Below are 17,953 nucleotides of genomic sequence, written 5' to 3' on the forward strand. Positions count from 1 at the left end.
AAATGGTTAACCTTTTATTAAAGAGTTGCCAGAACTTTTGAAATGCCCCTCGTATATAAAAACTTATATATTTCTCCATCATAGTTTGATTTGGGTCAATATGTATTTAATTACAAATTATGGTCCCTACAATCTTTGGTAAAATTATATATATTTAAACTTAACTTATACTTTCACATTTTTGGTTTGATATCAAGTACAGTGTGTATATTTTTTTCTTTTTTTTGGTAGACTTTTCAAGTTTGGATGGAATAAATGCTTCTTCTTCTTAATGCAAGTCATTAGTTCAATACCGTAAAATAACAAATCTTTTAGGGTTAAAATGTTCTTGGTAAGAAAAAATGTAATCATTTATTTAAGGAATAAAATGTCGTTGTTAAAGGAAAAACATTAGGAGATATAGTACAGAAAATGTTCATATCATAGCAAAAATCTTTTTACAGACTTTTATATTCCTTTATGCCATTAAATATTTTAAGAAGCAAAACGTTTATCATTAAAAAAAAGTAAAATTAAGAAAACAATAAGTACCTAGTTGAGGAAAAAGAATTTCTAACTGTGATGGTTGGAATCGGAACTGTCCTCTTCTCATGTCTGCTTCATATTCTTTTAGCGTCTTTTGTAGTTCTTCGTTTGGGAAGAACTTATCGAAGCAGATTCTTACTGCATCAGTTCCAACTTGCAATAACTTAAATATCCTGGCAAAATTATCTATATAATGGAAATATAGCCCAAGTATGTCAATTAATGACAATATGGTAAATTTTATTAACATGATTATTGTAAATGAAAATAAATTGCAATCATTACAATACTTTCTCCCTCATGTTGAATACAAAAGTATACAAAAAGGGGGATTTACTGAATCTTTTAAGGCGAAAAAAAACATACCTGTTCCTCATATAAAGATAGAACAATAATCAGTAAAAAAAATGCTGCCTATTTTATGTAATTGTTTAAGGTTGATTTTCTTTTATAAGTCTGCCAGCATTTCAATTTGTATAGAGTGTACACAAAAAATAAAAGAAGGGGCATGTAGTCTGACAAGTAATTTGATTTTAAAAGATTTACCCATAGGAATGCATTTCAACGTTTTGAAATGGAAGTAATAATGCCTCATAGTTTATTTCTAGAATTCTGAAACAATTCAAATTTGATATATATAATTTATTAATAAACTTCTTTTTAACAAATAAAATATAAAATTTATATAAAACTTTGCCATTTTAATCAGAATTTACATATGTATAGTCTTGAATGATTGAAAAATTTTCGCTGATTGAAAATATTTATCTGTACATCAATATTCCTGGTACATGTACCTAGCAACTTACCCTTGCTAATATTATATTATCTGTGCTAATATAAAGTCGGGGATAATGTGAAATGAACAAAGAATTTGATCTCAAATTTAACTGAGTTACCTTTTGGATGTGACTCACTTGATCCAGAACTCCCTGACAGTGAACCTTTATCTTCAGAAGGTTGATTTTCATCATTATGTACCTTTAATATGTAAATATTGACACTAAAACTGCGTGTGCTCATAGTGAATGATCATTTAAGTTTAGATAATATTACACACAAAATTTCCTGAATGCGCAACAGTGAAATAATTAAAATCAAACAATCGTCTCACTTTCACATAATATGTATCTTACTTTTTTGTTTCAGTGAAAACAATCAGTGTTTCAGTGAAATGACAACTTTCATTGCTGCTCTCGACCTGCAGTTCTCGCTACTATTGAAAAACTCCATATACATATATAACTTCTGATTTTAACTGAGATGAAGCAAAGCTACATTGTTTTCACCACCCCTAACTAAATATTGGTATTATGATTAGAAGTATATATGTTGCACAACAATGATGTATAATTCTCTGAAATGCCACGATGACCTTATCAAAATCAGTCTTTAAAGACATTTTTTAACCAAATGCGAATTATATTCAAATTTTACCCATTTCTTTATTTTAAGAAATTAATTAAATAACTTGTATTTACTCTCTATGAATTTCAACAAGAGGCCCATAGGCCACATCGCTCATCTGAGCACTGTGGCTAGGAAAAAGTAGAAATTGGTTTATTATTTAATAATTTAAATCCAAAAGTAGTCACAATACCAATCCTGGCTTTTCTATTCTTGATAAGATGATTTTAAGGAATTTTCCTATATATGTCTATGAAAAACTTTGGTTGGCCATTGTGGCCCCGCCCTACCCCAAGGGTAATGATTTGAACAAACTTGAATCTACACTACCTGAGGATGCTTCCATATAAATATGATCAATTATGGCTTTGTTATTCTTGAGAAGAAGATTTTTAAAGAATTTTCTATATATTTCTATGTAAAACTTTGGTCAGCCATTGTGGCCCCGCCCTACCCCCGGGGGTCATGATTTGAACAAACTTGAATCTACACTACCTGAGGATGCTTTCATATACATATGATCAATTATGGCTTTGTTATTCTTGAGAAGAAGATTTTTAAAGAATTTTCCTATATATTTCTATGTAAAACTTTGGTCGGCCATTGTGGCTCCGCTCTACCCCTGGGGGTCATGATTTTAACAAACTTGAATCTACACTACCTGAGGATGTTTTCCCATAAGTTTCATCTTTCCTGGCTCAGTGGTTCTTGAGAAGAAGATTTTTAAAACATACCATCAAATTTTCATTAATTCCCAATTATCTCCCCTTGAATGAGGGCCTGGCCCTTCATTTGAACAAACTTGAATCCCCTTCACCCTAGGATGCTTTGTGGCAAGTTTGGTTGAAATTAGCCCAGCGGTTCTTGAGAAGAAGTGGAAATTGTGAAAAGTTTACAACGACAACGACAACAACAACGACGACGACAGACAACGGACAAATTGTGATCAGAAAAGCTCACTTGAGCCTTTGGCTCAGGTGAGCTAAAAAGCTTTTCCTATTTTTGATTTAAATTTATTGTACATGCATTTTACCCTTTTTGACATTTTTTTGTAAAAAATAATCCTTTTTTTCCTCAGATCTAAACTTCCATCGTAATCTTTTTGAACAGTTCATGAAACACTTATTCAACAGTTGATTTTGAATGATGCATTTTCTTAGACGTTTCTGTTGTGTAATTGAATTGACTGAAGACTTTACAGTGAAAACATGAGTCATGTAGCCAATACATACCGATACGAGTAGAACAGTCAAAATATGATCCATAATAGTTAAATTTTACAAAATAAATATTCCAGTTAAAGGATGATGTGACATAACTGCTATCTGGGGCCCCTTTTTCCATGACGAATTATATTTAATCTACAACGATGTTGGTAGTTTTCAAACATGAGTGAATAAATACGATGCCTTTTGAATAGTTTCAATAGTTCAGACACATTATAATTATAAGGAATACTGCATTATCTTTGATTTTTTAGACCCTATCACAGCTAAATTCGGCCAGGTTTGTGCGAATATTTTCTTTTGCGGCAAGGGAATGGGCGGGTCTTAGTACAATAGAAGGATATGCGTGTCCGAGAAGACCTTATATGGCTATTGTTATTGTTTCGCACTTAGTCATTGTCCAATCCAATAACAGAACAACAAAACATGCTGGTTTACTACGTTTCCATATTATCGCAGACACGTGGTTTAGGTCAATATACCTGTTATCCTTTTCTACATTTCAAACTTTTATAATGGTCATCCAATGCTGTTTATACTTAATAATACGCATGGATTTTCAGCATTTACGGTTTTTAGGACAAGAAATGCACATGAAACTTGTATTCACCGATACTCGGGAATACGTGTAGACCTAGCGAATTGCTCACCAAACACGCTACAAAACTTTAAACTATTGTATATCATGTATATTCTATCAATTGTTTGTAACTGTATATAAATTTTACTGTGGTCTCGGAAATGATACATATGTAGATCCGTGTCTAATCTGTGACTCAAATGCATAAAAAATATCGGAAAGCACGTTTCCATAGTATTTTTGTGGTACTCACTTGTAACGAATTTCATTTAGCTGATTGGTCAGTTAGAAAGTATCGCCTGTGCCTCGATTAGCATATGAATTCATTCTTACGTCAGAAAATCTAGTACCGTTGATCTGTTTATAATGGGAAAGGCCAACTAGATTTTACATTTTTTTTAAAAAATAGCATGTGAGCGCAGTTAGGTACAATTTTCTCCTTTCACATATAGGTAGATTTCATAAAAAAATCTAGATAAAATATAGTGATCAGCCAAAGGAGAAAATTGTACCTAACTGCGCTCGTATATTTTAATGACTTCAAACAGTTGGGCGGGGTTAAAATGCAATTGGAATTGAACGTAAACATACTACCCCTACCCAAATAAAATATCTACATCTTTCAAATTACGTTTCTATTTTTGTTAAAAATAGTATTCTATAAAGGTACACATATCAGTGATTAGTTACATACAAAAATTTGAGTAAAATTTAGACATTTAATTTTTTGTCAGTATACGAGGGGCCGCAAGTCACCTCATCCTTTCCTTTTTTTCTCTTCTGGAAAACGCAACTGTTAAAATTAAATACCTGTATCCAATATTTCTTGATATCCTTTGAGTTGATGTTATGCATTCTCCCAATTGGACAGGCAGGACACTGAAAGGTTGGTTTTATAAATTCTGATTCGTTGATCACAGAACTTTCACTGGTATCACAGAATCCCGTAGCTTTACATTTGAAAGCATGAGCAAATTTAGAGTCTGCATGAAATGTTTCTGAGAGAATGTTCAGTATATTGTCGATCTTGTGCTTTATTTGTTGACATGTTGATTTATCGACCTCTCCTTCAATTACAAACACTTGTAACTGAATTTCTTTTGGTGTCACACCAATCAGAATGTTATGGTTCTCAAAACGAAACACAGCTCCTGTCTGGTAAATACATAGTTCATCACGACTTGAATTAAGTTTCCATGGTATTTGCATGCAAATAGCTACCAGGCGCTGGAAAATTCCAGCAGGAAGAGCATCAAAGACGTAGCATAGGATGGATGAGGCAGGGTAGGATGAAAAGTATTCCGCAGGAAATGGTTTCTTGTTCATACAGGGGACATACCATTTTTTGTCATCCATTTTAGCTAGGAGTCCGAGCTTCTCCGTGTAGCGCATAATAATATCTTTGTGTTCCAGGTATCTGTTCTTGTTCATTTTCCATATTGAAGACAGTAGTACATCACTCAGTTCTCCAGTTTCATTAAATTTGTCCCATTGTGATGCAAGCTTAAATAAATCCTCTGCTGCATGGTTTTTATCTGTGATAATATTTTTGAATGCATCTGCAAACCATTGAACATCAAGAATTATGATTCCTCCGAGGGATTCTTGGTCAAAGTGTAAAATTTCTCTAATGTCATGAAAAAAATGCAGCATGGTGTTAACATCTTCTTGTGTTCCCAACTTCAGTTCTTCTGGCAATGCTTCATTGAAAGCCAAAAGAGTCTCTTTGTTGATGATTTTAAGGTTTTTCTTTTCTTGGAAGAAATTTTCAAACATTGCCCAGGAGTATGGAAGTTTCTCTCCCCAGTGATCAAGATTCTTGACAACATCAACAATTGACATCTTGATTTTTTCAATGCATTCATTCTCATGGAATCCAACAGCAAACATCCTTTCCCTGTCAATATGGTTTTGCAGAGACGCATCCTTAGTTTCCAAACTCGTCCATATCTCACGGAAAAACTTTTCTTTTTCCTGTTAAAAAAGATTTATTGAGTTTAAAAGTATGAAGCAAGTATGCGATGGACTTAGCTGTTCTTGAAAAGATGTTTTTTTTTTTTTAATTTTACTTCGTAAAAATTTGATCCTCATTTGTGACTTCTTCCTACACTTAGGGTTCATTTGAAAGATTGATTAAAAGAAATTTGAATCTTCATTACCTTACATTTGGATCCTAACATGTCAACATGATTAAACATAAGTCTATGTTATTCAGATTTTTCTTCTCTATATTTATATACGTATTGATAATTAAAATTTTGATCACATACCGTGGCCCCACCATATCCCTGGGGACATCATTTGATCAAAAAAAAAATTAAAGACGAATGTTCACATTAGGGAATTTTGGGCTCTGTAAGTTTCTATAAAAGTGAAACAGCTTTGCTTCACTTAAGAATGCATAAAATTTCATTTAGACCCTTGGACAGCCCCTCCCCAATACAATACAATGTGATATAATCTATCCTATCAATTTAGAAAAATTGTTTAAAGTTACATTTTATAAAAATATCTACCCTCTCTATATGATTTTTATATAGAGAATGTAGTGTAGATTTAATAGACCGTTTGTTTTAGGTAATTTTTCTATTTGCTGGTATAGATCTTATCACAAATATGGCAATGAAAGATATTTTATGAGAAAAAATTCGAAAAAGCCTAGGGATCTATATCGAAGGTGGGGGGGGGGGATTCCTGTCCTCAAGCACCCTTGGTTTAGATCTGTACGAAGCGTGTTAGACCGAAATATCTTCTCAATTCCAGGTCCAGGAGGGCTATTAAAAACAGTTATAAGGAATGTTTTGTTGTGGAAACGGTGAAAGAATATGTTAGGAACACACAGTTGGTAAAGTTTTGAGATGACAGTTTTAAGAACACGGAAAAATAAATCGAGAAACAGCGCATTTTTTTCGTGCGCAATAAATATACAGTTTTTTCAATGGTTGGCACTGTAGCTCTCCGGTCTATCAATATATGTTTTTTTTCGGAGAGCTACAGTTCTGCAGCTAGTTATTTGCTTTCTGTCAATTTTAAATTGGTACAACCTTATAAAAATACTGACAGGGGATATTTTACAAAAAGCTCCATAAAGGAGGTTAAGAAAATGAAAGATCTAGAGTTTACTCTAATCCCACCTCCCGAATCAAACAATTGTATTCTTTTTTCGCTTCTTCAGGTAAGTTTAATTTTACAAGCCCCCCCCCCCCTGACCCTTTCAAAATCGTTTCTTCGTCACTGCTATGGCTGCAATTTTTGTGAATAAGAGATTTTATGAACATGAATAAATCAACTTTATATAAATAATGGGGGATGAAATTTCTAAAATATATATTGTTTATGAATTTGTTTATTTAAGGTGATTTAATCTAAAATAAAATAATATAATACGTTTTCCGTTCCGTTTTCCTTTCCTCGTTTTAGCAATTAGAACCCTTATCATTTTTCATTATTTTATCCATTTCAATATTAGTATGTAAATTGTTGAGAGGTGGATTGAGTTAAACGATTGGGTACTAGATACACTCGTATATTTAATATCCTGACCTTGATGGACTGACACGCCCCCTCCCCCAACTGTTTTCAGAGGCATGCATACATATAACATTAAAAAAATACAATTTATCTCTGTCTGCAATGGTACATGTATTAATAACACCATTATGGTTATTCAGAAAAAGTATCAAATATTAATTTACACAGCCTTAAACAATTTTATTAATAATGTTTTGAAAATAATTTTGCAAAATTTGATAGCCCCCCTCCCCCAATTTGAATAAATATGAATCCAGTTGTAACGTGAAGCGGTCAACCATCCAAGGGTTAAAAAGGCTCGCCTTTGCTGAACTTGCCTGAAACAGAGAGAGACTCTATCGCATCACCAGAAAAGCTAGCTCACTGGAGTTCCCTATGTACTGTCCGCTACACTTCACCCACTCGGGGAAGCTTCGACCCAAATCTAAGCATGAGTTTTCTCTGAGTATTTGGGCCTCTTCAGCTACGGCAACCAATGCCGTTCACGGACACGAAGTCTGTACCTGGACACAAAGTCGTAGTCTTAGAGCTTTCTGAAGCAGATCAGAATATGACTTCAGATACGGCAACCCCTGCCGTCCACAGACACGAAGTCTGTGTATGGACACTAAGTCCTAGCTCTAAGACTTCCTGAAGCAGGACACCAGTCACTATGCTGCCTCCAATTTTTTAACGTGAAGGGGTCACCCATCCAAGGGTTAAACAGGCTCACCGTTGCCCAACTTGCCTGGAGGGAGACTCTACCGCATCACCAGAAAAGCTAGCTCACTAGCGAGGCAGTATAAGTTCCCTATATACTGTCCGCTACACAGTCTTATATCATGTTTATAGCCAGTTTTAAATTTTTACCACTTTACTGCAAACTAGCAAAGTTTTGGCTGCAGTAACGACTCATACTTTCTTAGGGGGTGATAGTACCCTCCCCCAAATAATTTTGCCAATATTTATCGTGGAGGGTCCTATATCAGTGGGGTATCTAAATTGGTGGTATCTCCCTTTGAGCTGATGATTTTTAATGTGAGGTCTGACTTTATCAATATATGAATGTTACGTAACACAGTAGTTTAAAGTATGTAATGTAAAAATAAAAATATTCCTAGGAATAACGGTGTTTGGTTAACTCAAAAACACACTAAATTTATGAAACCAAAACAATTTACATGTAGATTGAAATTACAAAAAAACTTTTGAATTTGTTGAGAGTATGCAATCAAATACCTGTTTGTATTCTTATATTTTCTCAAATAATGACAAAACAAGTTGCTAAGACACTTAGAAAACTATGTGCGTTTATATTGTAAATATATGATTTTAGTTAGTCATTCCTCCATGATTTTTCGATCCCTCACTTATTTCATTATAACATGTTTCATATGTTTTTTTTTTTCTTTTCCTTTTCATATTCTGATTATGTATATCATATACTTGTCCTCTGACCTGAATGTATATGTTGTAAATATTCTTCATTGTCCTCATGTACTTAAAATGGTTTGAGTGAATAAAATGATCTTGAACTTGAACGGGGCCAGGTGCCTTAAACAAAATATCAAATGTATATTTTGATTAAAAATATGTTATTATTTGATTTAATTTAATTGTAGGCCTACTTGTTAGGAAAAAATTTGTATCTGTTAATTACCATGATATACATGTAGATTCCCCGAGGACAGAACCCTATTCAAAATATACCTACTACATGTATATGCCCAAAATAAAAAAAAAAATCTGATGAATTTTTATTTTTAATCACTTTCTATGTATTTCTTGGTATTTTTTTATAGTTGGTAATGTAGGTTGTCCCCCCTCCCCCACACTGAAATTGCTTCCTATGGGCCTGTTACATGTATTTGTTTATTCCAGCTAAATTGTTTGTTTTTTTTTACATTCAAGTATCTTAAAATAAGTTTTCCCTCTTTGACAGTGCAATAATACTCCACAACTCCCTAGGTGAAGAAAAAATGATCATACATGACTTTCTTTTTTCCATATTGACATACCTGTCACTTCTTACCCAATAATACAAAGGAGTTCCAACAAGGGGAGATAACAATTTAATTCCAGCAGATTGGTAACAAGAGAATAAAATAAGCAAAAGAAAGTTATATGAAGTGTCCAAATCAGTTATTCCTCTTCTAAAAAAATATATTAGATTAAGAATCTTCTCTTTTTCTTTAAATAACATAGAAATAATCCAAAAATATGGTAAAAGACTGTTTTTCAAAATATGTGAAATTGTAGCAAAATATGGTATTTCAAAGTTAATTAACAGCATGTAGATATTATTTCCCAAGCTCAATATTTTAATACAGAGTAGACCTTAGATCATTCTTAAAGTAACAATTAATTTGATTTAATTTCAACCTTGGTCTTGAGAGAAACGAGCATCTAAAAATGGCTAAAAAATCATACTCATTTACATGTACTTGCCAACCTCCAGCATGTAAAATTCTGGTCATGACCAGATTTGGAAAGTAAAAAATCTGGTCACAACGTGTAACGACATTCACGACATATTTACCATGATTAAATTTTATAATACATATATTAAAAGAATTTGTGTAGTGAGAATTCTTTTATTGAAAAAGGATTTAATTTACTATGATAAAAAAAATTCATACATAATTTGCTTTAATTTACATGTTAAAAATGAAAATTAAAGGTTTCATATTTCAGATTTGACCTGAAGTAAATGTACATTTTTTTAAAAAGGCCTTTTCAGTTTCTGCTAAATTTGAAAGCATACCAATTTCAGTTTTGAAGTTTTGTTTTTCCTCTCTCTTAATTAATTAATTACTGCAACATGTTTTAAATTTGAAGTTAGGCGTACACTGTCTTTGATCACTTTATTTTATCTAGAATGAAAGTTTTTTCCCCCAAGATTCCTTGATATGTACATAAATATCGTTTCTCTTTTTCTTGGTTCAATGAGAGACATGTGTTTGGTTCAGTTTGTTCCTGTTGGCCCTGATAATGATCTAGTTTTATTGGAAGCCACTTTAATTGACTTCAAACATTGATTTGTCAAAACAACACCCAGTTAATTGTTTACACCTACAAAGATAATTAATCCATCGGAATTGTTTACGTAGATCTAAGCTTGGGTTGTAACTGGAAGTTAAAAGTGCAACCTAATTTACGAACCAAATCCGGAAATCGGGAGATTTTCGGGTTGTTCGGCAAAAATCGTGTGATAAGCATGACCCGCCGGGTCATAAAAAATAATCGGGTTATGGGTTGAAAAAGAGGGTGTGACCCGACAAAATCGGGTGAATTGGCATTATGATTTACTTAGGATCTATAAATAGATGTGTAAAAAATAAAATATTCATTTGATTTAAGTTTTTCCTCATTAATTGTGTTAATTGGACAATGACTTTGACAATGAAACAAAATTTGAAAATAAACTGATGACAAAAGGTAACTTTTTGACTTGATCAATTTGTATACATCTTCCATTAAATTTTGTGTGATTTTCGACAAATATGCAAATGAGCTGTTACTAAAAATAGATGCAAAGTTTGGCATTTTTTGTTGACATTCTGACTTCTACCTTTATGTAGAAAATTTCAAGCCACTAAAAATTCCCAAGTTGAAACCTTCCATTTGGACGATTTTTTTAAATTTTGCATGTTTTTCTCGAGGACTGGCTCTTAAGAAGTTTTTTTTTTTAAATAGCACCATCCAGTTTTCACTACTTCTAGCTACATGGAAGAGATGGAGCCTTGCTTTGAACAAATGTAAATTCCCTTTACCTATATAATAAAATAACTTATCATATACTTAGTAGTAAATACACCGATTCTGCACGGTGTGATACGGGTGACGTCACAATACCCCATATCACGGACCGGTCCGAAAAGCCATATCACGTATCGGACCGGCGGGCCGAAAATCCATATCAAACCGGAAGTAACGTTTGTATTAAGTTTAAAAGTTAATTTACTAGATTTTATTTAAATATTCACATAAAATAATTCTTGAATGACATTTGTGGTCTTAATTTTTTTTTCCAGTTACCTAAAATTGGCTCTATTAGATTTTAAAGAAAACTGTCACTAACAAGCACAAACATCCTTCAACGACCATATGTGAACTCGCATATTAAGTATTTTAAATATATGATAAATAGAATACTACATACTAAAATCCATATCATATGTCACATCAGCCCTCGGGCCCCATATCAGCCCTCGGGCCTTCGGCCCTCGGGCTGATATGACATATGATATGGATTTTAGTATGTAATATTCTCTATTTAACAGTATAATATGTGCGAAGTTTGGTTGAAATTAGCCCAGTGATAAATCAGAAGAGTTTTACAATATTTAAAGTACAAACGGCAATGATGACAGACAGCGGACAAATTTGATCAAAAAGTTCCTACGCTTCTTCAGTTTCGAGGAGCTAAAAAGCTTTTTGCAGTGCTATTAGATACCTCTTTTGTCTTTTGTTCAGCATGGGTGCCCACCAGTAATACAGGAGCCTTTTCACTGCTGTATTGATGAATGGACTTGGCCCAGAATGTGAGATAGTCTGAATAAAATAAAAAAAAAACAATATTTACTCTGTAGCTTTATTAATAATACACCACCCTGTAAGCCTACATTAAACTATTGTTTATCAGTGTATTCATCTTCAACATAAAAATAAATATTTATCTTTAACAAGAACTCAATCATACATGTAATACTATCAATAAATTTGCAAATTCCTGAGGCCTAAATCCTGTTTAATTGAAATTAACTAAACACGAAACCTTGGTAATGAGCAACGAACATGAACCTAATTTTGAATATATGACCTTTGTATAGACTTGAGTAAATCCATAGACTATAACAATCATCTCGATCATTTTGAACCGTTGTTAAATCTTCATGCAGTTTTCAAGGTCATTGTATTGACCTCAAAACTTACGAAATTATGACTCTAAAAGAGATTGCTTGTCAATTATAAAAATTAAGCAGAAAGAACTTCTATACTTATAATGCATTTGCTTCAACAAAAACTAGACAACTACACGTAATAAACACTAATCATGTAATTAAAAGATACCTTTGTGTGTCCATCCTTCGTAAATCGAACCTTCCTGGCTACAGACTTCTTTTCCAACCTTTTCAAGTAATTTCTTTTCCATATTCAGCACTAGAATGAAGAATGCCCGGGGACTCAGAAAAATCTGGTGTGAGGCATAATATGAACACTGTCCCGCAAAGTCTACCATAGTAATTTTTTTCTCTGGATCATCCGATGCATCTTTGGAAACTCGTAAAATTCCCGATATTTCTGAGTTCTCAAGGATACTTTGTTTGTCTTCAGTCATTTCTTCTTTTTCAACAAAGGCAGCGGCTTCATTCCCTTTATGTGATTCAGATTCTGTTTTCAAACTCTCATGTGTAATTTCTTCAGCACTCGATGATTCTTTATTGCTTGTTCTACTGCCTGTATCCTTCTGATACACTTTCTCTTCAATGTCCAACCTTTTCATGTCACCAGATAATTCTGCAGGTCTGTCCTGAACACTCCTTTGTTGCCTTGATTCATCAAGTTTAACTTTAAAGCGTTGTTTTTGGCTTGATGAATTTACTGCAAAACGAAAATAAAATATTTGATTTTTCTTTTGTAAATATTCTATTAATTTCTTCAAATTACAAACATAAGTTTGAACATCATTAGCTTACCTGATCCAAATTATTTCATGAAAAATAGAACAAGTCAGGCATGAATGTCTCTCTCTCTCTCTGTACATGAATTAAATAAATGTTCAAGTTTATAATGGAATTATTATAAGTTAATTTCAGTTATCCTGGTTTGATTTTCAAGGTCATGATTCAGGTAAATTTGAATCTTTGCTAATATTTGACATTCACAGTTTTTACATGTAGGTCACGAATCAAAATAAAAAATTGGAAAAATTATTTATCTTTCTTTTATCTTTTCATCTGTTTATTACATCTGACCTTCTGGTCTTTCATCAGGATCAGATACACATTGTAAGCAATCTTTACGCCAATTATTAGCTAAGTCCTGAACTCTTCTACTGTGTTTTTTTATGCGAACGCATTGATACATTTGGGGCATATACTGTTTTGTCCTGTCTGCCTGTCAGTCTGTCTGTACATGTATGTTTGTCTGCTTGTCTGCAAACTTCAACTTAACTTTTGAACCATGAAAGACAGAGACTTCAAACATGTATTTGGAATGTATCCTTAAATGGCCTTGTAACCTTCACTGAGACCTATATGGTGGAATTTGATTTTTGCCTGCAAACTTTAATATGTGCCATAACTTTTGAACCATGAAAGAATTTAGTATACATACTCTACTAATGAGCTCTTTCAAATGACATTAAGGTCAATGACATTGAGACATTGACTGTAACCTTTACGCTGAAATAGCTTTTTAGAACATTTACCATAACTTTTGAATTCATGAAAGATAGAGACATCATATTTTATATGCATACCCCACTTATTAAATTCCTTCAAAGGACACCAAGGGCAACGATCTTTTGACCTAGACTGTAACCCGTATGTTAAAAATAGCCTTCTCGTACCTTTGCCATAACTTTTGAACCATAGGAGGTAGAGATTTCACATTTAGTATGCAAACTTCACTAATTTTGTTCTTTGAAATGGCACCAAGGGCAGTGACTGTGACCTTGACTGTGACCAATATACTAAAAACAGCTTTCTTGAGCAAAAATCTTATGACCTTGACTATAACCTGTATGTTAAAAATAGCCTTTTCGTACCATCACCATAATTTTTTAACTAAAGGGGATAGAAATTTCATATTTGGTATGCAAGCTTTACTAATTAAGTTCTTTGAAATGGCACCAAGGGCAATAGCTGTGACCTTGACTGTGACCAGTGTGCTAAAATAGCTTTCTTGAGCTTTGTTGTCCCTGGGCGAATAGTGTTTCACAAACATATTTTGTTCAATATAATCCAAACATTGATCCAGCAGTATTCTTTTTCTGCAGAGTAACTATAAACTTTTCCAAACAATTTTATGTGTAACAATCATAGCATACTGCACTCAGTCAGAGTGCTTGTAACACATGCCCTATACCATGTCTTGATTGTGACAGGTTATTTGGAACACTTCATCTTGATGCGATAAACAAGAAGCCCATGGGCCACATCACTCACCTGAGAAGCTTTGACCATTCTGTTTCTTTACCAGATTTTCCCCTTTTAATACATATTGCGACCTCACCCTACCCTACTGTTCATAATTTAGACATTTTGGAATCTACACTACCCCAGGATGCTTCCATGACGATGTGCACATACGTTTCAGCTTTTCCGGCCTAGTGGTTTTTGAGAAGAAGATTTTCAAAGATTTTCTTGTATATTTCTATGTAAAACTTCCGCATTGTGGCCCTGCCCTACCCCAGGGGTCATGATTTGAACAATGTAGAATCTACGCTACCCGGGGATGCTCCACTTAAGTTTCAGGTTTTTTGGCCAAGTGGTTCTAGAGAAGATTTTCAAAGATTTTCCTATATATATTTCTATGTAAAATTTTGCTTCCCCGTTGTGGCCCTGCCCTACCCCAGGGGGTCATGATTTGAACAATTTAGAATTTACATTATCCAAGGAAAGCTTCCACATAAGTTTCAACTTTTGTGGCCCAGTGGTTCTTGAGAAATAGATTTTGTAATGATCCCACCCTATTTTTGTCTTTCCTTGATTATCTCCCCTTGTAAGGGAATTGGCCCTTCATTTTAACAATTTAAATTCCCCGTCACCCAAGGATCCTTTGTATCAAGTTTGGCCCAGTGGTTCTTGAGAAGAAGTCGAAAATGTGAAAAGTTTACAGACAGACAGACAGACGGAAAGACGGACAGAAGGACGGAAGGATGGACGACGGACAAAATGTGGTCAGAAAAGCTCACTTGAGCCTTCGGCTCAGGTGAGCTAAAAATTCATACCCTTGATTGTTTTTCCAGTTACATCAAATATGTCAGCCTGGACATCAATACCCCTGGTTGACTTTGAACTTTCCAGAATTTCTTTCAGGTCTATGCCCTTCAGTCTTTCTAATAGAGTTGACTTCCCACTACCTGCACACCCAATGATCATCCCAGAGGCATGGTACATGGTTGTCTTCCCTTTCTTCAGATTTTCAATGAAAGTCTTCACTGACTCTTCTCCTCTCATCAAAATCGGCATTGGTACACCAACTATAATAATAAAACATCTATCATTGTATCGCTGTTCTACTAGTTTGTACTAAAATTTCAAAGGCAAACAAGTGCAATTTTACACACCTGATTTTCTTAGTATTCTTTTCTATAAGCAAAGTTAATAATTTTGAAAAGTGATCAAACGTAAAGGTAAAGGTCATGAGTTAAAAATAGTAACAAGCTCAGAAATATCTTGTTGTTGGCAATGCAAAAAATTAAATAGGAAAGCACTTTTTCTTCATTCACAAAAGTTATTTGGAAAAATTGATAGTATTTGTTTATCAATTAGCCTGAAATATGCATTTGTATTTAGTCTATGTAATTTATACACCAATGACTAAAAAGCTTAACACATTCTTTAAATAGAATCTTGGATCCAGATACATGTATCTAAATACTGGTCAAATTATGCCATTTAATTATTATACTGATTAGTTGATGAGTATCATGAGTATCAAATTTTGAGTGAGCTGAGCTACGCATATTTACAATGTTTTCATGGTCTTTGATATTGAATATTGTTTAATATCTACATATCCTTCATTTTACACGGTAACCGTATATACTTAGGGGAAGGTATTTAAGGAATCCGGTAGAATTTTCAAGAAATCAACTCCGATAACTTTCAAAGGTTTATCACAGAAAAAAACAAGATGTGTTTGTGAAACACCATGCGCCCGGCGGAAACAAAGTTCAAAAAATCTATTTTTAGCATATTGGTCACAGTTAAGGTCACAAGGTCATTGACCGTGGTGTCATTTGAAAGAACTTAATCAGTGGAGTATACATCCCAAATATGAAGTCCCTATCTCCTTTGATTTAAAAGTTATGGCCAAAAGTGTAAAAAAAAAAGCTATTTTTAGCATATAGGTCACAGTCAAGGTCATTGACCATGGTGTCATTTGAAAGAACTTAATCAGTGGAGTATACATCCCAAATATGAAGTTCCTATCTCCTATGATTCAAAAGGTATGGCAAAAAGTGTAAAAATCTATTTTTAGCATATAGGTCACATTCAAGGTCACAATGTCATTGACCTTGTTGTCATCTGAAAGAGCTTTATTAGAGAAGTATGCATACCAAATATGAAGTCCCTATTTTGTCTGGTTAAAAAGTTATGACAAACAGTGGAAAAAGCTATTTTTAGCATATAAGTCACAGTCAAGGTCACAAGGTCATTGTCCTTGAGGTCATTTGAAAGGACTTTATTAGTGAAGTATGCATACCAAATATGAAGTCTCTATCTTTTATTGTTCAAAAGTTATGGCCAAGGTTAAAGTTGACAACAGACAAACAGACAAAGAGACAGGACAAAAACAATATAGAAATTGAAATATAAAAGAAAGACTTACAATTTTTAAATACATCCTCATGTATTGTTGTATCCTGCCATGTTGGATGGATGAAAATATCCTCTCCAAGTCTTTCTATCAATTGTGCTGTTTGTTGTGGTGATAACCAGCAAAAGACTTCCCCCTCTTTCTTTGGATAAACCCATGACCTGCAGTACTCAGCAATGTTGTCTTTTTCTGCCGAGGTCAGAAAAATATCCACAAAACCTGGATTTTTAGTGAATCTAAGGAAACTGGTGTGTTTAAAGAAATCAGAAGAAAACTCAACATTCACATAATCCTGTCTCAGTATTGGTTTGTACTTCTTTAAGTTGCTAAGATTAAACGGCTTCTTTATCTTCTTGAATTTGAAAACTTCAGCGACAGCATTATACTTCTTTATCCAGTGTTGTTCTTCCAGATTTAATTTGTATGAAGGGCAAAGCAGAAGGCACATTAAAACTGCATCTCCACCTACAAATTAACAGAAAGTCATGTACCACAACACTCACTGTAGTTTTGGCTAGAAAAAAAAAGCAGAAGAAATTAATTAAGTATTTAAAGTTAAAAGATACAAGTGATCCACATCTCTCCCCCGAAGTGGGAGGGGTTGAATAAACTCGCATTGACACTTCTGTAGAATGTTTCCATACTTTTTACTATCAGGGATCAACTCTACCATTTTCCAGCAAGGGTGCCCAAAATTGGTTGAAATTTTAGAGAAGGAAAGAATTTACAAATGCTAGCACAAGAGGCAAGATGGACATACAGGGTGTCCCGAAACACATGTTACACTTTTAATCATCTGTGACTTGATCAAACCACAAGCATTCAAAAAGATATTTTGTCAACATCTAGTGTACTAGCATACATTTTATCTGACAAACTTTCATAAAATTCTGTTTAAAATTCAGGTAATTATGATGTCCAAATGACGTCAACATATTTTTTATATGGAACCTTCATGTGAACAGCTGATAGAAGTTGTAAAACTTTAGTATAGGGGTGTAAACAATCTGCTACTTAAGTCATTAGAACCATGAGAAAACAAAATCCTGTAATAATGGTAATGAAAAAGCCCAACAGAATGCTAATTTACAGATTTATGAGGAAGTTTGAAGTTAAAGGCACCATGCATAAATGACACAAGGCTTAATTCTAG

The 17,953-nt window shown here is 33.6% G+C and overlaps 1 protein-coding gene across 1 annotated transcript; it reads right to left on the bottom strand.

Annotated features, from left to right (window-relative positions):
- Positions 1 to 531: 531 nt before the first annotated feature.
- LOC134233017 (uncharacterized) lies at positions 532 to 17,473 on the bottom strand (the record flags this gene model as incomplete). The annotated part of the gene is made up of 8 exons (XM_062715017.1): positions 17,416 to 17,473; positions 16,813 to 17,265; positions 15,206 to 15,457; positions 12,322 to 12,852; positions 11,705 to 11,802; positions 4,549 to 5,712; positions 1,425 to 1,506; positions 532 to 711 (listed from the first exon to the last, which is right to left on the bottom strand). Coding segments are annotated over exons 1-8 (2,818 nt in total), but the record flags the coding sequence as incomplete, so codon positions are not given.
- Positions 17,474 to 17,953: the final 480 nt, after the last annotated feature.

Source organism: Saccostrea cucullata, unplaced genomic scaffold, assembly GCF_032062105.1.
Source record: "Saccostrea cucullata isolate Sc308-1 unplaced genomic scaffold, CSIRO_AGI_Scuc_v1 ctg4283, whole genome shotgun sequence".
In the NCBI taxonomy this organism is placed as follows: Eukaryota; Metazoa; Mollusca; class Bivalvia; order Ostreida; family Ostreidae; genus Saccostrea; species Saccostrea cuccullata.